At 43.9% G+C, this 23,767-nt stretch overlaps 1 protein-coding gene across 2 annotated transcripts in view; it reads left to right on the plus strand.

Moving 5' to 3' along the window:
- Window positions 1-23,767, plus strand: part of KLF12 (KLF transcription factor 12) — a 250,899-nt gene that overhangs the window by 85,957 nt on the left and 141,175 nt on the right. Inside the window, exon 2 of one of the 2 annotated variants that reach the window (XM_070942835.1) lies at window positions 642-731. In XM_070942835.1, coding sequence (XP_070798936.1) covers window positions 666-731 — 66 coding nt within the window. In that variant the 5' untranslated portion in view covers window positions 642-665. Of the gene's footprint in view, window positions 1-13; window positions 732-23,767 lie in introns of those variants that run through there. The other variant, XM_070942834.1, reaches the window with a different exon arrangement.

The following is a 23,767-nucleotide window of genomic DNA, read 5'->3' on the forward strand; positions in this document are numbered from 1 at the left end:
AGAGGGAGGCAGGGAGGGAGGGAAGGAAGAAAGGGAAAAAGGAGAGGAAGAAAGGACCACTAACCTGGCACAATGCGTAACTTCAGAGGATACCTTGAAGGAGCACAGCAGTCCAGGGCTGGAAGGGACCTGGAGGTCATCTAGTCCAACCCCCTGCTCTAGCAGGACATTGTTAAAGTGAGTTTCTGTCTTTTGACAACCCCCCAAGTCACATGACTATGTAGCCACACCCACCCAGTCACATGACCCACCCCCACCACCAAGCCACGCCCACAGAACTGGTAAGGAAAAAAAAAATAGATTTCACCACTGAGGAAAAGCTACAGAGCTACTCCCACGTTTACAATCGTTACAGACTCCTGCTTTTTTTGTAAGTCCAAGGGCAATCCTGATTTTGTTCCAATAAAGGAGAGCGTCGGGGATAAACTGAACCTCATTCACTGAAACGGGCAACATTCTGAAATCAGTTGGGCCCAGAACTGATGTCAAAGCCTTGGAAAATACTTGGCACGGAAGTTCTTGCAGGTAGACCTGATCAACAGACAAATCCTTGCATTTGTCCTTTGCAAACCAGGATGCTCCCTTGTTTTTTTCCTCCTGGGCTCATCCTTACTTTTCTTCTTCTTCTTCTTCTCTTTAAGGCTATTAACACATCGGAGAACAGAATGTTAATGCTTGATGGGATGCCTGCAGTCAGAGTCAAAACGGAGCCGCTGGAATCAGAACAAGGGGTGAGTATCAGCCTTCCGTTCTTCTCCATGCCGCTGAGATATTTCCACTTGCTCAGTCCCTTAATTTTGCACACACAAAAGGGGTATGAGGTTTCTTCTCACCCTCAATGTCATCTGGTAGAGTGGATGTCCTCTCGACTCTTGCTCGGAAAGGGTCATCTAATAGCTTGTGGGAGACAGCAGAGGTAGTTCAAGAAACTGTTTTGAAAGAAGAAAAGGAACAAGGCAGAGCCCTGCTTTCAGTGGTGGGATTCAACCAGTTCGCACCACTTCGGGAGAACCGGTTGTTAACTTTCTGAGCAGTTTGGCAAACTGGTTGTTGGAAGAAATTATTAGGGCAGAGAACCGGTTGTTGAATTACTTGAATCCCACCACTTCCTGCTTTCATGTAGAGATTCAACCCCTCCAACAATTTCTTAGTATTTGTTGGTGAAGAAAGGAAAAAGTGGGGAGAATTGTTGTAGTTTTTCCCTTTAACAATTAGCAATAATCCTAGTAGTACATATATCCTTGCAATAGTGTAAGTGAAGGTACCAAGGAAGAGGAGGAGGAGGAGGAGGAGGAGGAGGAGGAGGAGGAGGAGGAGGAGGAGGAGGAGGAGATAATTCAGAGGAAGAGGCATTCTTTGAGTAATGTTGCAGCTAGTAGTCTCTTTCCTGGACCTCTGACCTTGTATCTCTGGAGATATTACAAAGATGAAGTAACTGCAGAACCAACCCTGCAGTGGTGGTATAAGAAATCTCGTAGCCAGAAGGTACCAACGCAAGACGAAGTTATTAAGAAAATCATGGAATGTGCTGAGATGAGTAAATTGACATTTGAAATTGGGGAACAAGAAGACAAACAATATTATAAAATATGGGATTTATTTTATCAATGGCTAGATAATAAAAAGTGGAAATGAAATATGAAATATGAAATGAATGTTATAATATTTGAAAATAATTTTTATGAAACGATAAAGCCAGAGTTAAATAAATGACAAATGAGGATAATGATAATATGAGAAATTAGATAATTAGTAAATTTTGAAAATAGGGACGAAGCACAAAAAGACTTGTAACCGACCGACACACTGTTTGCAATTGTAATGGATGATGGATTTATGTTTTATGTTTTGTTTAAAAATAAAAATAATAATAATAATAATAAAAAAATCTCGTGGCCAGAAGTGGAATCCAGATTTCCTGATCCCTTCTTTGCCCTCAACAGACAAACCCTTCAAAATGTTTTCTTCACCGTGGAGATTCACAATCATCCAGGTCATGGTTGTCCCAAAGGTGCTTTTTCAAAAGGCAACTGGACTTCGTTGGTTTTTTTTTTTTTCCCTTGAAGATGTTTTGCTTCTTATCAAAGAAGTTTCTTCAGTTTAGAACTGGAGAAGCTTCTTGGATGAGAAGCAAACGTCTTCAAGGCAAAAAAGCTAAGGAAGTCCAGTTGCCTTTTTGAAAAGGACTTTTGGGAAATTTTCTTCACTGTTCAGAGATGACTTTGTGCCATTTTCTCCTTATTGTCACCCCTCATGGTGATTTCTAAAGCCAGCACCTTGTCCAATAGCTTATTCTTTTATTATTATTTTTATTTCATTTATTTGTCAAGAACATATTAGGTAATATATATAAGCATGAATTGAATACATAAAATAGATTCCCTTACATCAAAGGAAAAGTAACCAACGTGAATGCAAAATTGCAGGAGGGAATTGGGTTCCCAGCAAGGATTTTCTAAGAAAAAAAAACCAAAGAGTGAGAAGTCCCAAAGACCCTTTCTTTCCAAAAAGCAACTGGACTTTCTTGTTTTTCTTGAAGATATATAGCTTCTTCTCCAACTTCTTCTTCGACTCTGATTTATATTCCTTGCAGTCATAATAGAATAGAATAGAATAGAATAGAATAGAATAGAATAGAATAGAATAGAATAGAATAGAATAGAATAGAATCTTTTATTGGCCAAGTGTGATTGGACACACAAGGAATTTGTCTTGGTGCATACACTCTCAGTGTACATAAAAGAAAAGATACGTTCATCAAGAATCATAAAGAACAACATTTAATGATAGTCATAGGGTACAAATAAGCAATCAGGAAACAATATCAATATAAATCGTAAGGATACAAGCAACAAAATTACAGTCATACAGTCAGTCATAAGTGGAAGGAGATGGGTGATGGGAATGATGAGAAGATTAATAGTAGTGCAGACTTAGTAACTAGTTTGACAGTGTTGAAGGAATTATTTGTTTAGCAGAATGATGGTATTCGGGGAAAAAACTGTCCTTGTGTCTAGTTGTTCTGGTGTGCAGTTGCTCTATAGCGTCGTTTTGAGGGTAGGAGTTGAAACAGTTTATGTCCAGGATGTGAGGGGTCTTCGATTGGATCATTAGTACTTATATAAAGAATATAAATCCTTCCATTCTCCACCATACAATCAGAACTGAAGAAGTTACTTGGATGACAAGCAAAACATCCTTGAGCAAAACGAGAAAGTCCTTCTGCTTTTTGAAAGAAAGCATCACCTTTTGGACAACTATGACCTGGATGACCGAGAACCTCTGCAGACAAGCAGTGAGAAGTTGAAAGAACAACAGACGATGGATTGTTCTAGGAATGTGGTGAAAGCAAAGATACTAGTTTCCAAGGGCAGAAAGTTCTGAAGAGATAGAGGGAAGGATCTTGGTGTAAACTAGATTTAGCTGTCGGTTTTTCTTTCCTCCTATACCTTCTTGGGAGGGGGGGCAGTGTCTTCATTTTTGGACCCCTGTTCACTCTCTTTCTGCAATTGGTTTAGTGTTTCTTGTTCCCAAAGGAAATAAAATACTGTGATGGGTATAAATGTGGAGTATTCGTTCATGCTTCCTCTCCTTTGTGCTCCATGAAAGAGGGTGTCAGAGATGCACATTCCTTGACCAGTTCTTTTAGCCAGAGGCTGAGTTCCTTATCCCAGCATTGCTGACTTGGAGTCTGAAGACTTGTCTCCCTCAAGCCCAGATCCTTCAAGACTGCTTGGTTGGCTGTAAGAAAAGAAAACAAAAATCAGAATTTCTGATGGCATTAAAAAGCAAACAAAAAACCTTGGCATGTTTCATATTAAAAAAAACATGTCTTACATGCCACACATACATTTCCATAATTGTGGAATTATCTAAAAGTCACCATGTGACCTTACTCTTGTAGGAAAGCACAACGAATGACAATGTTGCAATCTTTTAGTATTTCCCACTCCCCCACCAACCCCCCCCAAAAGGTAGGAAGAGCTGAGATTTTCTGTCCAGAAGCTCCTGGAATGAAGTAAGGCAACAAAGCCATGAAATGCGCGGTGGCGCAGTGGCTAAGATGCTGAGCTTGTTGATCAGAAAGGTCAGTAGTTCGACGGTTTGAATCCCTAGCGCCGCATATCGGAGTGAGCTCCCGTTACTTGTCCCAGCTTCTGCCAACCTAGCAGTTTGAAAGCACGTAAAAAATGCAAGTAGAAAAATAGGGACCACCTTTGGTGGGAAGGTAACAGCGTTCTGTGCGCATTCGGCATTTAGTCATGCCAGCCACATGACCACCGAATTGTCATCAGACAGCGCTGGCTCTTCGGCTTAGAAACAGAGATGAGCCCCCTAGAGTCGGGAACGACTAGCATGTATGTGCGAGGGGAACCTTTACCTTTACCTTTAATAGCTCTTGATCTTCTTCTCCTGGGCATCTTAATAAAGCTTTCTACAGTTCTGTAGCAATGGTCCTGGAAAGGCATGAGGTGGACATGGTTCTTTTGCGCTCTACAGAAAGCTAGTCAAGTATAGATAAGAAGTTACCTCCTGTGGCTGATAAAAAGTGCTAAACAATCTTGTTTGTATTGTTCATTTTTATTTTGGGTTCTTTTTCTTAGGTTTTTAAGTGCCGCAATTTCATTTTATTGTTCTTTTGAGGTCCATATATAAAACTCAATTTCCTTCCCGTTCTTCTAGGGGAAGGGGAAGATGCATCTGTCTCCCTTGTATGCCTTACTGAGATTTCGTGTTACGTAGCTCACATAAATTAGCTTCCTGTTTATTTCGTGCTTGGAGGAGGAAGCAAGGAGATGGTTTTAGGGAGGTGGGATTTTTCCCTTGGTGACTTGTTACAGGCATGGAAGGCTGTTTGCTCCAAACCTTGGAACAAAAGAGGGGATAAGAATTGTGAGGATCAATGGATATTTTGGGTTTGTATCAGCGGTGGGTTTCACATATTCTTACCGCCGGTCCGCCTTGCGCCTGCTCACTTTGCGTGCGCATGCGCCTTCAGCACATGCGCCCGGCCTTCCGTACATGTGCTTTCCTTGCTTGCGCACCTTCTGCGCATGCGCCCAGCCTCGAAAATGTGGCTAAATAGGATAGCATTACATTTTAGCAGTCGCTGCTACCCCACTTGCAGTCGTTGTTACCGGTTCGCCCAAATTGGTCCGAACCGGCTGAATACCACCTCTGGTTTATATATCACAGAGCAGCATCAAGTATGAACTTTTCTCTCTCTCCCACGCATACAGTATGTGAGGCCATGGGGCACCCAAAATATCTCTTGATGTTAGAAAGTCATCCCATTTGTCTCATGGTGGAAGTCGCAAGGCTTCTGACAAGAACCTTTTAAGCCTATCTGCCCAGCGCTAGGAATGGTCCTAGTTGAGGGGTCCTTGGTGCTCTCTGAGCTTGTTTGTTTTCTTGTAGACATTTCATTATCCAAACTAGGTAATGTTAATGGACTAGCACTGATGATGTTATCTAGTCTGGGTAATGAAAAGTCTGCAAGAAAACAAGCAAGCTCAGAGAGCATCACGGACACCCTCATGTCAACCCTGTGGTACAACTATTCTCCTTTATTAGGTCCTAGTCAACTTTGGCTTATTTAGAATAGAATTTTTTATTGGCCAAGTGTGATTGGTCACACAAGGAATTTGTCTTTGGTGCATATGCTCTCAGTGTACATAAAAGAAAAGATACGTTCATCAAGAATCATAAAGTACAACACTTAATGATAGTCATAGGGAAACAGTCAATATAAATCTTAAGGATACCAGCAACAGTCATACAGTCATAAGTGAAAGGAGATGGGTGGTGGGAACGATGAGAAGATTAATAGTAGTGCAGACTTAGTAACTAGTTTGACAGTGTTGAGGGAATTATTTGTGTAGCAGAGTGATGGCGTTCGGGAAAAAGAAACTGTCCTTGTGTCTAGTTGTTCTGGTGTGCAGTGCTCTATAGCGTCGTTTTGAGGGTAGGAGTTGAAACAATTTATGTCCAGGATGTGAGGGGTCTGTAAATATTTTCACAGCCCTTTTTTGACTCGTGCAGTATACAGGTCCTCAATGGAAGGCAGGTTGGTAGCAATTGTTCTTTACACAGTTCTAATTATCCTTTGAAGTCTGTGCCTGTCTTGTTGGGTTGCAGAACCAAACCAGACAGTTATAGAGGTGTAGATTCCAGACTCAAGACTTCCTCTGTAGAACTGGATCAGCAGCAAAATTTCAACAAAACTAAGATGCTCTGTATGTGGATGAGAGATTACCAACAATAACTAATGGTGTAGAGTATACTAGCATTAGATCTTCCCATACTATGTAGCATATTGGGCAGCAAAGGATCTCCAGCATTTTTGGTCTTGGACTAAACTTCAGCATCTTCTCATGTGATGCTTAGAGTTTTTAAGTCTTCCATGAATGTTCTTCAACATGTATTTTGAGGGTGTCCTCTTGTTTTTTTTGGCATCAGGTGGGGCCCATCTCATTGCCATTTTGAGGATTCAATTGTTCTCCGTGTAGAAAAGATGATCTGCAACTTGGAGTCTTCTGCATGCTATGTAGTTTGCTGGGTTTTTTTCAATTATGTCCTACTCTACATTGTGTTGTGGTTCGCCAGCAGCCTGTGGAGCTGGCAGCAGAGTCAAACAGTGAGGAGGTTGGGGAGGACCACGGGTCAGTCCTGGAGTCTGAGGAAGGCTCGGATGAGGGCTCTGCATTGGAGGCAGAGATGGGGCCAGGGCCATCTGGGAATTATATGCGGACTCCGGAGCCTCCAGAGTCGGATATCAGAGAGGCAGAGGAACAGGAGGAGCCTGTTCCTAGTGTGCACGTGTGCAGAGCTGCCAGAAGGCAAGAACAGTTAAAACAAAGGGAGTAAGGCCTGGAGTTGATTGGTCCTTCCCATAAGGCTTAAAAGAGGAGCAGAGGCATGTGGGCCCTTTGCAGGAAAGCAACGTTGTTAATTCTGTTCCCAGTCGGCATCTCTGTTTGATTCTGGACTCCATGTGTCTTTGCCAAGTCGATCTTTGGCAGCGTGTCAAGGGAGATAAAGGTTGGTGATTATCCCAAAGGACTTCTCCCGAAGGACTTTTTACAACTAATTGGGACTCAGCTGGGAATGAACGTAATTCACAGCTATTGCAATAAAAGAAGTTTTTGGGACTACTCGTGTGTCTTAATAACTCAGTAAGCCTAGGTCACAACACATTGCTCCTATAAACAGCAATGTAAAATACAACAGCAACAACAGCAACCAGAAAATGGTAGCAGCAATATTTTCATACTACAGCCAAGGAAAATCTTCTGTGGTTATCAAGGCTGGAGTCAATTTGAGAGTATCTTGGCCTTTAAGCCCATGTGAAAGTTGTGCTAGACTTCATTACTGGCACAGTTTTGAAACAGATCTAGAACACAGCAGAAATGGGTTCTCAACAGCACTCAGTTTGGGAAGTCCTTGGTCCAACCCAGGAATCAGGAATTCATATGAGAATTCAGTGTCTTCTCTAAAGTCTCAGTACTTAAAAGTTTCACTATTAACTTAAAAAAAACCCCTTTCTTTGCAAATAATATAAAACTTTTGTATCTGTCTCTGACGTCCTTGTATGGGCACCAACAAATCATGAACACTCTCTATGAAAACTGTTTTTACTTGTAGGTCTGAAATATTTTGTTTTGGCCATAATTCTCTCTCATTTTTTCAAAAGCATGCCTGTTCTCTGTTTGAAATTCCAACCATCAGTAAAGTAATGAAAGATGCTGAAAGTTGAATAATGGTCCAGTACAATGAAATCCAAACAAACTTTGCAGGGCTGTATAACTAACTCTCATTCTCAATTGATTGATGGAGTGATAATAGCTTTGCTTCTGAAGCAGTTCCTGTGCCTTGATATAAATTGTGACTACTGACAGTAGGAGTCCAGATTGACCTGGAAGGTGGTATGAACAAATGTTTCCAACTGAAAGATACTGGTAGGGGATGAATAGATTTTGGAGCTGATCTTGCTTGAGGTACAAGAATGGAATGGAATGGAATGGAATGGAATGGAATGGAACAGAATATAGAGTAGAGTGGAATGGAATGGAGTGGAGTGGAGTGGAGTGGAGTGGAGTGGAGTGGAGTGGAGTGGAGTGGAGTGGAGTGGGATGTGATGGAATGGAATGGAATGGAATAGAATGGAACAGAATATAGAGTAGAGTGGAGTGGAGTGGAGTGGAGTGGAGTGGAGTGGAGTGGAGTGGAATGGAATGGAATGGAATGGAACGGAATGGAACGGAATGGAATGGAATGGAACAGAATATAGAGTAGAGTGGAGTGGAGTGGAGTGGAATGGAATGGAATGGAATGGAATGGAATGGAATGGAATGGAATGGAACAGAATATAGAGTAGAGTGGAATGGAATGGAATGGAGTGGAGTGGAGTGGAGTGGAGTGGAGTGGGATGTGATGGAATGGAATGGAATGGAATGGAACAGAATATAGAGTAGAGTGGAGTGGAGTGGAGTGGAGTGGAGTGGAGTGGAGTGGAGTGGAGTGGAGTGGAATGGAATGGAATGGAATGGAATGGAACGGAATGGAACGGAACAGAGAGTAGAGTAGAGCAGAACAGAGCAGAGCAGAGCAGAGCAGAGCAGAGCAGAGTCGAACCGAACCGAACCGAACTGAACCGAACAGAACCGAACCGAACCGAACCGAACCGAACAGAACAGAACAGAATAGAACAGAATATTCTTTATTGGCCAAGTGTGATTGGACACACAAAGAATTTGTTTTCGGTGCATAAGCTCTCAGTATACATACAAGCAACAAAGTGATAAATCATAAGTCATAAGATACAACCAACAAGTCATAGTCCTAAAATACCAAATAGGAGTAGGTAATAGGAAAGGTGAGAAGGATAATAGTAATACAATCCTACAACATGATTATATATCTTTAGACATAAGATGGTGTTGTGGGAATTATGTGTTTAGCAGAGTGATGGCATGTGGGGTGGGGGTGGGGAGAATGTCTTTGTGTCTAATTGTTTTGACATGCAATGCTCTATAGCGGCATCCTGAGGGTGGAAGTTGAAACAGTTTATGTCCAGGTTGTGAGGGTTCTGGAGATATTTTCTCAGCCCTCTTTCTGGCTCGTGCAGTATGCAGGTCCACAATGGAAGACATGTTGGTTACAATCGTTTATTCTGCCATCCTATCTATCTGTTGAAGTCTGTACCTCAGTTTGGTTGCTGTACCAAACCAGACAGTTATAGAAGTACAAAAATACAAACTCGACAATTCCTCTGTAGATGGTTCCTTTAGATCCTAAGAACAGGGTTAGGTTTTTCTGAATGTGAATGCAGACTACTGTTGATATTACCACCTTGCTTTCTACCACTTGCCAGCAAGTGTAGCCAAAAAGGATTTTCCATCTCTGTTTCTGTGGCATTTAACAGGGTCACCCAGTATTCTGCCCCAGCTACAGACCCCAAAGAACGCAGCACACACAAAGTCTGTACAAACCTTAGTTTACTAAAATAAAATCAGTGTTTTTTTTCAAACAAAGGCTGTTAATTAACTTTCTTAACAGCCTGCAAGAATCCAAAGAATAAATAATCCTAATCTTACTATGGTTGGCAGAAAGCCCAGAAGCAATTTGCAGAGAACTAAGATCAAGGCATGAAGGAGAGTGAACGAAGTTGTTCCCTGCAAATTGCTTCAGTCGGCGTTCCTCCTTAAATAGGCTAAGGGAGTGGCCAATTAGCCCCAAGCCTTACTCTCGAGGAGACCTCCTCCTGAGGAGCCACTCCTGCCTTTTGGCAGCTCTGTGCGCCCGTGCATCGAGAAGAGGCTCCTCCTCTTCGTCCTCTTCACTTAAGGGAGCTTCTGGAGGTTCTGAAGGCCCTGGCTGAATCCCCGCCTCTGGCACCACATCTTCTCCAACCTCATTGTCTGACTCGAGTGCCAGCTGCCCAGGCTGCTGGCGCAGCACCACACCAGCCTCCTCGCTGTCCGAATCAGCCACCAGCCGCACAGGCCGTGTATGGGCCACAACAGTGGTGTTTCTTTCTGGCATTGAGGGAGATACCCAAAGAGACCTGAGATTTTGGTTGCCTCATAGATGGTATAGAATGATACGTTCACAGAATACTTTGAGTATAAAGGTTGTTCATATCAGTCATGACTGGGTATATTCAGTATATTTCTTAGATCCTGGTGCTTTTCACCTTGAGGTTGTATCAGAGAGATGGTATCTGGGGAGGCCTAGAAAAATATTAGTGGCACTTTAAAGGAGTATTGGCACACCTTTAACAGCAGCATGATCACACTGCTGGCGAAGAAACATAATCTGGGCCTAGAATTTGAAATCAAAACCAGACTTGCAGCCATCATCACATTTGAGGGCAATAGGCATTCTGGATCTATTTATAGCTGTCTTGGTGACGATACTGGAGTAGGGCAAGGTGAACGCTGTTGCTTCTCTTGGTCTTTTTCTGCAACCTCTAATAAAAATAGTACAGTACTATAAAACGGAGAAAGATGACATAGTGTAATATGTCTTGAAGGAAACATGATATGAGGGCAGGAGTGAAATACATAATGTAACATTATGGCAACTGATCTCAGGAATCAGATCTCAGGAGAGATCTGGTTGATAAATGATCACCAGAAACAGGACGGTAGCTTGGACTGGAAAGTCATTAAAATATCTTGGTGTCTCCAGTCCGAGGGCTCACCAGATTCAGCCTTGCTTGGCTTTTCAGAGGAACCATGGTTGGCCAACTGCTCCTCTTTAGAATAGAATAGAATAGAATAGAATTCTTTATTGGCCAAGTGTGATTGGACACACAAGGAATTTGTCTTGGTGCATATGATCTCAGTGTACATAAAAGAAAAGATACGTTCATCAAGAATCATAAGGTACAACACTTAATGATAGTCATAGGGTACAAATAAGCAATCAGGAAACAAAATCAATATAAATCATAAGGATACAAGCAACAAAGTTACAGTCATACAGTCATAAGTGGAAGGAGATGGGTGGTGGTAACAAAATGAAGATTAATAGTAGTGCAGACTTAGTAAATAGTTTGACAGTGTTGAGGGAATTATTTGTTTAGCAGAGTGATGGCGTTCGGGAAAAAAATGTTCTTGTGTCTAGTTGTTCTGGTGCGCAGTGCATATAATGATATATGAGAATATCTCACATATATGCTTGTCTATATGAACAAAATATCCCAAGAAACAATAATAATGAGATTCAGAATAGAAACTAGAACTACTTCTGCTTGCAAGTGATCTTGAGCACATATAATGGGTTGTTTTTCCCTGTGACTAAAAAGATCTCAAAGATACAGTTAGTTTGCACCAACCACATGTCTTCCAAAATTCTCTAGCCCAAGACAGAATGAATCAGTCTCAGGTAACTAAGAAGCTAATTAGGGTTGACCCTAGGTAGTACAAGGTAAGGGTGAAATCTACTTACCTTCCTTACCAGTTTGGAAGTGCACGTCACATGCATGCACAGATGCTCTGTGCATGCGCAAAACCTTCTACACATTGCACATTGCTTCCTGGTTAAAACCAGGAAGTAATGACACGCGGGCGGGTGGGCGGAGCCTCGCGCCGCCATCGCTACTGGTTCTTCAAACCACCTGCCACAATCTCTACTCACCCGATCCGGTCCATACCAGGAGCATTTCACCCCTGTTACAAGGCTAGGTGACCCCCTGATCCTCCAAGGTTACAGGATATATGGGACAGACCGAAGACAATGGCAAACGACTTCTGTAACATTTGCCATATGGATGCTACCGCCAGGAGCTAGGTTTGACTTGAGAGAACCTTTAATTTAATTTATTGGCCTTCTCTGCAGGCCATAATGCTGAGCTCCCTCGGAACAACCACAAAACAAGGACTGATTTAAGCCATATGTCATGTAGACCACAAAACATGGTCTACAAACATCAATAACTGGGAACAGCAACTGATCTTGATATCGCACTTCCAAGGCATTTCATATTCCCTTTACCATATTTAATAAATATACACTTCACTTTTCCATTTGTCAAAGTCCAGATTGGCTAACAAGGTAGCTGTCAGCCATTGAAGGTACCCAAGACTAGGAAACCAATGCAATGTAGGCTAGTACCACTTTTAGTGCAAGACTATATTAATAGAATTTGGCAAGTCTGCAGTGCACGTTCCTCTTCTTTTATCTTTCTGTGAACTAGGGAGGATTTGATCTCAGCCGTTTACTCATGCTACTTTCTCAGTCTGGGTTTAGACCCCTCTGCATTTGCATTGCTTAGGCTAAACTAAGTATTTAATACAATGTGCATAGTCCAGGGGTCTGCAACCTTAAACACTCAAAGAGCCATTTGGACCCATTTCCCACAGAAAAGAAAACACCGGGAGCCACAAAACCCTTCCCGTGCCTGACTATTTCTTGAGCAGCCACAAAACTCACATATGTAGTTGAATTAAACATTCTGTTTACTTCTGAAACTTTTCTTTTCTTGGGTTTATCCATGGTTGGCCTACTGGAGGTTGAAAAGCTCAATAAATCGCGTGCCGGCGGGTGTCGCACATTAGCGGTTGTGACGCATATTTTGAGTGTCAGAGTTGCAGCAGAGGGGTGAAAGAGCCACATGTAGCTCCAGAGCCGCAGGTTGCTGACCCCTGGCATAATCCAATGGAAATCATAGTGTCTCTTGCACAGGAAACCCTCACTAGATCATGATAGTTGGGGATGTACATAGTTGCAAACAAACTTTTCTTGAAGTCGTTTGTTACGATACCTGGCCTGCAAAAATCTTACCAAGAACTAGAGGGCAGCAGAGAGATTCAGAAAACTCCTTTAATTCTTTCCCCCCATCTTGTGCAAATCCAGACTTTTGCAGCCCAGATCTATTTGCCTCCTAAATGTTTTGAAAGAGGGTCTATAACAACTAGCTATGGCCAACTCACCACAGCCAACTAGCTGACTCGCTGCAGCCAATTCATCAAGGGACAATTCACCATGGCCAACTGGCCTTCGGATAATTCGCCATGGGACAAGGGTTACACTAATATGAAAGAAAAAGTAGAATGAAATGAAATTTGGATAAAATGTTTAAACACTTGTTTTTTGTTAAAGGAAAGAACATTTGTCATATAATGAGATTTTGAAAATTTTGAGAGCACGAAATGATTTTAACCGATCGAAATACTGTCTGTAATTGTTTGGAAGGATGATGTTTTTATGTTGTTTTTGTTTAAAAAATAAAAAACTTTTTGTGAAAAAAAAAAAGAAATAGTAGAATGGAATCATTAAAGAAAGGACACCAAAGGAGTGACAAAATGAAATGTGAATGACAGTTTTTTTTACAACAAAAATATTTTAAATAATTAAATTGAACTGTCCCTCAATGAGTTGTCCGGTGGTGAGTTGGTCATGTCAACTTGAGTGCTGTGAGTTGACTGCAGCAGGTTGCCCCGTTCTGTTTCGAGGCTTGAGGAGTTCTCCAGAATAGATTGGAGAGACATTAGAAGACAAAACTGAGAAGCCAACAGGCTATGGAGTATAACGCCAGTCATCTTTATTTGCAAGGATGCATCTTGTTGCACTAAGGCATTTTGAGAAAATGATGAAAGCTGGGTGGACTGATGAATGGGATGGGTATCCTAGGAGATGGGTATCCTAGGAGCTATCCACACTAGCTCAGGGGTCCCCAACCCCTCGTCCGTGGACCGGTACCGGTACCGGGCCACGGCATGCTAGAAACTGGGCCACACAAACAAGCAAAGCCTCATCTATGGGATGCAGGCAGCATGCAAAACCACGTCCTCCCCAATCTGTGGGAAAACATCTCTCCACGGAACTGGTCCTTGGTGCCCAAAAATGTTGGAGGCCTCTGCACTAGCTCATTCTTGGGTAAAGAGATGTTTGGGGCCATTGACCACAAGGCAAGGGTGAAATCTACTTACCTTCCCTTACCGGTTCGGAAGTGCGGTTGTCACGTGTGATGTTAGACCCTCTACGCATGTGCAAAGTCTTCTGTGCATATGCAGAAGGTCAAAGACAGGTTACTTCCTGGTTAAAACCAGGAAGTAATGACATCTGGGTGGGTGGGCGGAGCCTCACACTGCCGCTGCTACCGGTTCACCGAACCACCCGCCGCCACCGCTATCGGTTCGCCCGAACTGGTAGCCTTTCACCTCTGCCACAAGGCAATCATTCCTCAAGAATGCTTGCAACTCGCTCTCCACAATGTCCCATTTCAGAAGTGATTGGGGAGTATTGTCAAGCAGAATAATGACAATTTACTACTAGAGGTTGCTTTAATTGGTGTGTTGGACTAGGGAGACACCTCAAGGCCTGCTTACAGCAGAAGGAGCAAAGATAATAAATCCTGCATCCTCTTACTGAGCCTTTGAATTGGGAATGCCTGGCGCGGGGGTGGGGTGGGAGGGTAACTCCCCTGTTCCTGGAGAACAGTAATAAATTTCCACAGGAGTTTTACAGGACTCCAGATACTTGTGTGCTGAGTCGGAAGCTCTGGGCGAGGGAACACCAGTCACTGCACAGAAAAGAATTTACGGGTGCCCTTTGCAAATGTTTTATTGAACGTGGAGTTTTCAAGCAAGGGACCATAAACTCCATTCCCCCCTCCCCTTTAACCTGATAGGTTTGTAGATAAAAAGGTTTGGGTGTGATTACAGGTGGAGCTGATTTAAGGGGGTTAGCCTGAAGCAAATTTCTACTTTAAATGGTATTGCTTTTTTAGAGCCTGGTCCTAATAGATCAACAGTATGAGAAGCTAGAAGCCTGAAGTCATTTTGCAAATGTATTGTAACTACAACACCACCTCCCTCAGAGAGAGGGGGGGGAGGGAGGGAGGGAGGGAGGGAGGGAAAGAGAGAGAGGAAGGGAGAGAAAGAGAGAGAGAAAGATAGATAGACAGAGAGAGAGAAAGAGAGGGAGGGAGGGAGAGAGACAGAAAGATAGACATAGAGAGAGAAAGAGAGGGAGGGAAAGAAGGAGGGAGGGAAAGAGAGAGAAGCAGAAAGAGACAGAAAGAGAGAGACAGAAAGAGAGAGAGACAGAAAGCTAGACAGAGAGAGAGAAAGAGAGGGAGAGGGAAAGGGAGAGAGAGAGGGAGGAAGGGAAGGAGAGAGAGAGAGAGAGAGAGAGAGAGAGAGAGAGAGAGAGAGAGAGAGAGAATGAATACCAATAGCATGTCGGCTTATATACCATCCCATAGCACTGCACTCTCTGGGCAGTTTACAATATAAGCATTATTTCTATATTGCCCCCAACAATCTGGGTCCCCATTTTACTGACCTCAGAATGATGGATGGCTGAGTCAACCTTGAGCCCCATCGGGATCGAACTCCAGACTGTAGGCAGAGTTAGCCTGCAATAGTGCACATTAACCACTGCACCACCTAGGTTCTTTAATGTCACTGCTTTCTTTACCTGAAATCTGATTCCATCAGACCTGAATAATAACATCATTGGAGCAGATGAGAGATGTATTTGAGGAAGACTCCACTTTAATGTGAAACACATTACATTTCATTAATGAAGACTAGGCTCTTACTGATATGGACTTAGACTTGGTAATGACTTGCTCTTATTATTTATGTTTTTCTCTTGGATAGAAATACAGAATAACTAACCTCATCTAAATTCAGGAGCTCCATAAGCAGATGCATCTCTTGGAGTGATAAATGAGTTGAGGTCACTTCCCCCAGTTCTTTGGAAGTGAAATATAATTTTTCAGGATTTCCTTTAATTAAGGGATGCATCGCCAACACAATTCCTTTAGTGGAACTGTCAAAACAAACTTTAATTTGTGGCATGCAAAATGCCACATGATGATTTATCAGTGTAAGGAAATAAAATGGAATATGAAATGAGCAGGTAAGAGGAGACTGTCAGGTGCTATTTGGGAGCCAGCTTTCGACTTTCAGATGGTAGGCAGTTTTGCAGCTGGGTTTGAGGTGAGATCCTCGCCTTGTGGTTGCCAAGAAGAGACAAGAAGGAAATACACCAGTTTTTGCTGTAATCTGGTGTCCGCTGACAGAGATGACTTCTTGTCGCTCATCACATGACAACAGAACTCCACACTGCATTGTAGAATTTCCTTAAGAAGATTAAGATGATTGAAGGACCTCCGATTGTGTTCCAGATGTGAAATAACAAAAGCCAAAGAAGGTTGGAGAGTCCGGGAATGGCCCTTTCGTTGGATCTTGTAAAAGTGGGCTAGGGATGAACCTGTTGCACTGGTAGGAAAGTTGTCTTCCAAATGAAGGACTCCCAAATGAAGTCCTTTGTAATTGGGACTTCAGGATCAGGACATTAAAGAAGAAGTGGGCTGTAAAGAAGTAAGTGACTGTCTGCGAAGGCTCCTGGATTGGGGCTGGAAGGCGAAAGCAGAAGCAGTATCCTCCGTCCCATAATTGGGTAGACCAGGTTGCCTTGATAGACTGGTCTCACCGGGAAAAAAAACCCACTTCATTCTAAAGAGACTACTGCAAACTTGCCAATAAGGCACCAACACCAATGTTTTATCATAAACTAGGTTCCTGTTCCATCTATCTAGATAGAGTCTAGAGTAGAAACCAGTTCATAATTACCTATGTCCTATTCTAAAATTTCAGGATTGCAATCATGACCATAGGACAAGAAGGATAGAAGGAAAGCTCTGTGCTCTGTTTCCAGATTTATATTATGCTGGTAAACTTCTGAGAATCTTATGCTGGAAATTGACTCAGGTTACCTTTTGCCGCTTGCACAAATGATGATGCAATTGGATGCGCGCTCACAGCTGTTTCCACAGCCCAGTTGCAAACCCCTCATGGCCCACTAGTGGGCCACCACCCACCGGTTGGAGACTCCTGGGCTAGACAGTTTGGTGATCTAATAAGGACACGGTGGCTCAGTGACTAAGACACTGAGCTTGTCGATCAAAAGGTCAGCAGTTCAGCAGTTCAAATCCCTAGTGCCGCGTAACAGGGTGAGCTCCCGTTACTTGTCCCAGCTTCTGCCAATCTAGCAGTTCGAAAGCACATAAAAAAATGCAAGTAGAAAAATAGGGGCCACCTTTGGTGGGAAGGTAACAGCGCTCCGTGCGCCTTTGGCGTTGAGTCATCCTGGTCACATGACCATGGAGACGTCTTTGGACAGCGCTGGGTCTTTGGCTTTGAAACGGAGATGGGCACCGCCCCCTAGAGTCCGGAACGACTAGCACATATGTGCGAGGGGAACCTTTACCTTTACCTTTTGCCTGATCCAAAGGCAGCCACTCCTACTTCTTTGCATAAAGCCCATTATAATATCAGCTGATCCTCTCAAGTGGTCCTCATTAAATTTAACTGACTGTCTCTCCATAAAAAGGTGTGTTCGACGTAATACTTCTTCACCTCCGTCAGGGTATTCTCAATATTTCTAATTTATACTGAAAAGACTCATTCTTTGGAGCTGGGAAAAGAATTTTCCTTTCAGGTTAGGATAGCATCTGCTTTGGGTGTTTCCTCTGCAGCAGTTTAATTCCTTGATTTCTATGGAGACCATCTGAAGTGACGGTGAAGAATTACAATATCCCAGCCCTCATTTTACCTTGCCCTGTTTAAAAGAATACCTGGAAATACTGTCTTCAAGGCCTTAATTATTGTCTTAAAACGAGCTGGGTTCTTCTTTTGTTCTGAGGCGAGGTGGTTTATAAAATGAGCGTACAGAAAAACAGGGATGTGTAAAAGTTTCAGATTCAAGACTTCTGCTTCAAAACACCCTGCTCTTTAGAGTGTAAAACTGACTGTTTTTAAGTATGTTGACCTCTGAGAGGGGAAGTGTTCCACATTGAAAATGTTTCAAGTTCAAAGCTCTTGTCAATGGTTGAAATGGCTTGTTTTGTGCTTCGGTTGGTCTGCTTTTCATTCAGCCTGGGATGCGCTGAGATAAAATCAAATTTCAAAACGTTTCAGGCCCGCCTAAAAGGGAGCATAAAAACAGGTTCCTATCGTCGAAGAAGAATATGACTGCACCTTGAAGGGAGGAGATGTAAAGCGTGACCTTCGGTGAAACCATAATGTATTTCTTTGAAAATTGTGGAGAAAACGTGGCGAGGCAAATGAATGTAATACTCATGTATCACATCTTTTAAGGCTGCAAAACACTTTGCGTGAAATGAGCTGCAAATTAAGGACCTCTTTTTTTAGAACAGTCTATTTCTGCATGGATTGTCCAGACTTCCCTTTTCTGCAATACCAGTTTTTTAAAAGAAGGATGTTCTTTTAATAGAGCAAGTATCAAAGCACTTTCGTAACAGTGCTGGAAAAAGATCTGAAATATTTCCTCGCCATTTCTGAGCGGCCATGGAGACGGGAATCCAGTTCTGTTTCCTTCTGAGCAATCTGTTCTGTTTTGGGTAACTTTGATCTTTGTAAGGCATTTAATTGGAACTAGACAGCCCTATGACCTGTTGAGTTATCCTTTGCTAGAAAGGTAGTGTGAGCTGAAGGGACCAGAATGAACATTAGATTTTAGGCTGACCATGTTTTTTTTTTATCCCAATTGTGAATGGTTCCATGATCATCTAAGAAGAGTGTATGTTTTTTATATATATTAAAATAATATGGAAATAGGAGTGACGTTCGACTTCCTGCTGGCTTCCCAATTGACTTTGCTTGTGGGAAAGTGGCAGGGAACATTGGACATCATGATCACATGACTTCAGGGACACTGCAATGACCACACCTTTGTGAATAAAACTGATCTGAACATCATAGAAATTTCAATTCCACAGAGTACTGGGTTCTGGGTTTTTTAATGTATTCTTTTAAGTTAGCAGATTTGGGGTACCTTGGGTTCAAAAATTATTGTGGTATAATGCACTGTTTGGACTTATTTCAGGATACGAACAGATAAACGAGATGTGAGTTTTAGTAGTACATAGCTTAGTTAGAAATCAGGTAGCTCAAATATTGCACTGATTTACAAGAGCTAGTTGGCCAATATTTCCCAACGTTTTGGGCTTTGTAGACTGGCGGGAGGGGATGGTTCATGCAAGTGGCAGGCAATCACATATTCTGACTCAGCCTTAGCAGCAGAGATGGGTTTCAGCAGGTTCTGACCAGTTCTGGAGAACCGGTAGCAGAAATTTTGAGTAGTTCGGAGAACCGGTAGCAAAAATTCTGACTGGCCCCACCCCCATCTATTCTCTGCCTCCCAAGTCCCAGCTGATCGGGAGGAAATGGGGATTTTGCAGTAACCTTCCCCTGGAGTGGGGAGGGAATGGAGATTTTACTTCCCCTGACATGCTCACCAAGCCACGCCCACCAAGCCATGCCATGCCATGCCCACCAAGCCACACTCGCAAAATTTTTTGAAACCCACCACTGCTTAGCAGAAGAAACAAGAAATAGACTCCTTTTCATGAAAACCCACTCTTTATTTATCTCCTGTGAATTAATGGTATTCACCCACCAAAAAGTCCAGGCAATAGTCCTTCAAAGATTTAACTGCAGTAACAGACCTTGCTATAATTGCTAGGCCATGAGCTCCCATCCGAAAAGCTGAAAATTAAGTTCTGGCAAGTCTCTGTGGCACGAAACACAATGAGCAAAATCTTCAGAAATCCGAACGGTTGTCTCCTATGACCACCATTCCCCTTTCCTTCTATTTATTCCCCAGCCAGGGAGGGGCCATTCAGTGTCCATGTGTGCTTTACTTCCCAAGTCGACTCCTTGTCCTCAGTTGTTCTCCTCTCCTAACAGCTCTGTGCATATGCACATCTGGAACAGACCCCAGCTGTTCTTCCTCCTCACATATCTAAGCCTCCCAAGGCAGCTGCCTCTCCTGTGGCTGGGAAATGTCGGACGGCCCTGGCTCTATCTCTGCATCAGACACTGAGCATCCATCAGAGCCTTCCCCAGGCCCCAGAACTGGCCCAAGTTCCTCCCCAACCTCCTCATCGTCCAAGTCTGCCACCAGCTCCGCTGGCAACTGGCGAGCCACAACAGCGCATGCGTGCAGCTCCGTTTCCATGGAGTGCACTCGCTTGTACAAATGATGATGCAATTGGATGCGCACTCACAGTCGTTTCCACAGCCCAGTTGAAAACCTCTCACGGCCCATTAGTGGGCCACTGCCCACAGGTTGGGGACTCCTGGGCTAGGCAGCTTGGTGACCTAATAAGGAGTTCCTCAAACTGTGGAGCTGTTCAGGACAAGATGTTGCTGAGTCCATTTTGCCTCCCCTGCAGCTGCTCATACTCTTTTTTTCCTCCCTCCACTCCCTTCTCTTCTTTGTGAGAATGGAAATGTCAGACGTGTGCCCCATTTCAAGCAAGAAGCTTCAGCAACCTTACTGGGGCTTCAGAAAAGGCCTTTCAAGAAGGGAACAGCCATTCCACGGCCTTCTAACAGCTGCCACACTGAAGCTGGCAAGATGACTGGAACGAAGTCTCTCTAATGCACCATCTGTTATAAGCAAGGACAAGGGGGAAGGTCGGGGGAGTCCTGGAACTCACCCAACCAAGTAGGGCGAAAGGAAAGTCATTTTCTGCCATGATGGAGAAACCAGGCTTTCTGATTTCTCCTTGTGGGGAAAGTCCTTTTCTCTCCTTCTCCTTCTTTCTGTGATCCAGTCACTGCTGCCTGGCTTCTGCTTTCCTGCCCTCTTGATGGCCTTTGCACTCCTGTATGTTCCAGCTTTCTTGATTATCCTGAGAGCAGTTGTTGTAAAACGTAGAATATTTTGTTTTCAATCATGATGCTTTTTAACTACTCCACACCAGGGTTGAAATCCAATTTTTTTCCCCTACCGGTTCTGTGGGCGTGGCTTGGTGGGCATGGCAGGGGAAGGATACTGCAAAATCCCCATTCCCTCCCCACTCCTGGGGGAAGGATATTGCAAAATCTCCATTCCCACTCTGGGGCCAGCCAGAGGTGGTATTTGCCAGGTTCTCCGAACTACTCAAAATTTCTGCTACCGGTTCTCCAAAACTGCTGGATTTCACCCCTGCTCCACACCACCTGGAAAACTGTAGAAATACATAAACACGATTAAAAACTTAATTCCTGTATTTTAATGGCATGCCATTTATTTCAGGACAGATAGGGAAGCAAGACTGTTCCCAATCAGGGTGGATCTTCTTTGAAGTGAGTGAGGAAACATTTTTATTGATTGAAAAACAGGGAAATTAATTTGAAAGTATTTACCGTGCATGTAAGTGGCTTAATGAAATTGCATTGCTGGAGGGCAGAGGTCGACCTCAAGGCACTTGGTTTGTGGGGTGCCACAAGGGTCGGTCCTCTCGCCTCTCCTGTTCAACATTTATGTGAAGCCGCTGGGCGAGATCATCCGTGGTTTTGGGGTGCAGTGCCATCTGTACGCTGATGACACCCAGCTGTACATCTCCACCCCAGACCACCCCAACGATGCCCTTGAAGTGATGTCCCGGTGCCTGGAGGCGGTGCGGGTCTGGATGGGGCGGAACAGGCTCCGACTCAATCCCTCCAAGACTGAGTGGCTGTGGCTGCCGGCGTCCCGATATAGTCAGCTGGTGCCATCGCTGACTATTGGGGGCGAGACATTGGCCCCCACGGAGAGGGTGCGTAACTTGGGTGTCCTCCTGGACGCACGGCTGTCCTTAGAAGAGCATTTGACGGCCGTGGCCAGGGGGGCTTTCTATCAGGTCCGCCTGATACGCCAGTTGCGCCCCTTTCTGGATCGGGACTCCCTATGCACGGTCACTCATGCCCTCGTTACTTCCCGCCTTGACTACTGTAATGCTCTCTACATGGGGCTCCCCTTGAGGAGCACTCGGAGGCTCCAACTGGTGCAGAATGCGGCCGCGCGGGTACTTGTGGGGGCGGCATGGCGCTCCCACGTGACACCTCTCCTGCGCGAGCTGCATTGGCTTCCAGTGGTCTTCCGAGTGCGCTTCAAGGTGTTGGTTCTCATCTTCAAAGCGCTCCATGGCTTAGGACCCAGTTATTTACGAGACCACCTTCTGCCTCCGATAACCTCCCACCGGCCAACACGCTCCCACAGAGAGGGTCTCCTCAGGGTGCCGTCTGTCAGGCAATGTCGGCTGGCGACCCCCCGGGGAAGAGCCTTCTCTGTGGGGGCACCCGCCCTCTGGAATGAGCTGCCCCCAGGGATACGACTAATCCCGGATCTCCGGACCTTCCGCCGGGCCCTGAAGACGTTTTTATTTCAGCAAGCCGGGCTGGGTTAAAAATTTTTAATTGGTGAATTTTATGGGTAATGGGGTTTTAAATTGGAGAAGCCTAAGATAATTTAATTCTGTTTTAATGTATTTTAATATTTGTATTGTGTGTTTTTAATTTTGGCTGTTCACCGCCCCGAGTCCTTCGGGAGAGGGGGCGGTATAAAAATTTAATAAATAAATAAATAAATAAATAAATTGCCAGGGCTCGCATTTTCAGTCTGAGTCCCAACTACTCCTGGGAGTATCACTGAACATTACAGGACCCAGAGGACCTGTTCTCCTTATATGTCGCAACAGTAAACTCTAAGCCCTGTTTGAATTTTCTTTAAATGCATCTGCGTAGACTGTTGATTTAAGCATCTGTATAGTTCCACTGGGGCGCGACGGCACAATGGTTAAAGACGCTGAGCTTGTCAGCTAGAAAGTTGACAGTTCGGCTTTGAGCACCATGCGATGGGGTGAGCTCTCATTATTTGCTCAAGCTCTTGCCCACTTAGCAGTTCGAAAGCATGCAAATGCAAGTAGATTAATAGGTACCACTTTGATGGGAAGGTAACGGCATTCTGTGCACCTCAATGTATAGTCATGCTGGCCATAAGACCGTGGAAAGTGTTTTCAGACAACACTGCCTCCCTCGGTCAAGAAACTGAGATGAACATCGCCCCCTAGAATCAGATACAACTGGACAGGGAAACCTTGACCTTTTACAGCAGTGGCCTCCAACTTTTGGCCACCAGGGACCAGGGAGAGATGTTTTTCTGTGGAACAGAGGGGACGTGGTTTCGTGTGCTGCCTGCATCCTGCCAATGAGGCTTCGCTTGTTTGCACAGCCCAGTTTCTGGCATGCTGTGTCCATATATGAATATATGAATATTGCATTCAGTTTTGGTCACCACGATGTAAAAAAGATGTTGAGACTCTAGAAAGAGTGCAGAGAAGAGCAACAAAGATGATTAGGGGACTGGAGGCTAAAACATATGCAGAACGGTTGCAGGAACTGAGTATGTCTAGTTTGATGAAGAGAGGGCTAGGGGAGACATGATAGCAGTGTTCCAATATCTCAGGGGTTGCCACAAAGAAGAAGGAGTCAAACTATTCTTCAAAGCACCTGAGGGTAGAACAAGAAGCAATGGGTGGAAACTAATCAAGGAGAGAAGCAATTTAGAACTAAGGAGAAATTTCCTGACAGTTAGAACAATTAATAAGTGGAACAACTTGTCTTCAGAAATTGTGAATGCTCCAACACTGGACGTTTTTAAGAAGAGATTGGATAACCATTTGTCTGAAGTGGTGTAGGGTTTCCTGCCTGGGCAGGGGGTTGGACTAGAAGACCTCCAAGGTCCCTTCCAACTCTGTTATTCTATTCTAATTCAGTCAGGACTTGCAAGCTCCATTCACGCTTGAAAGACCATTTATTGAGTACATCGTATCGGCACTTAGAAAGGTGAAACTAGCTCTGAGTATTTTTCATGGTTCAGAGTAATAAAAGAAATAGAAACTTCCCACCCCCCTCAGGTATCCTGGGTCATGTTAACCAATCAATTCAGCAGTAGCTTCCCCCCTCAGTCTCAGCAG

Source organism: Pituophis catenifer, unplaced genomic scaffold (assembly GCF_029215685.1).
Source record: "Pituophis catenifer annectens isolate HBS135680 unplaced genomic scaffold, rPitCat1.0.hap2 SCAF_4, whole genome shotgun sequence".
Classification (NCBI taxonomy): domain Eukaryota; kingdom Metazoa; phylum Chordata; class Lepidosauria; order Squamata; family Colubridae; genus Pituophis; species Pituophis catenifer.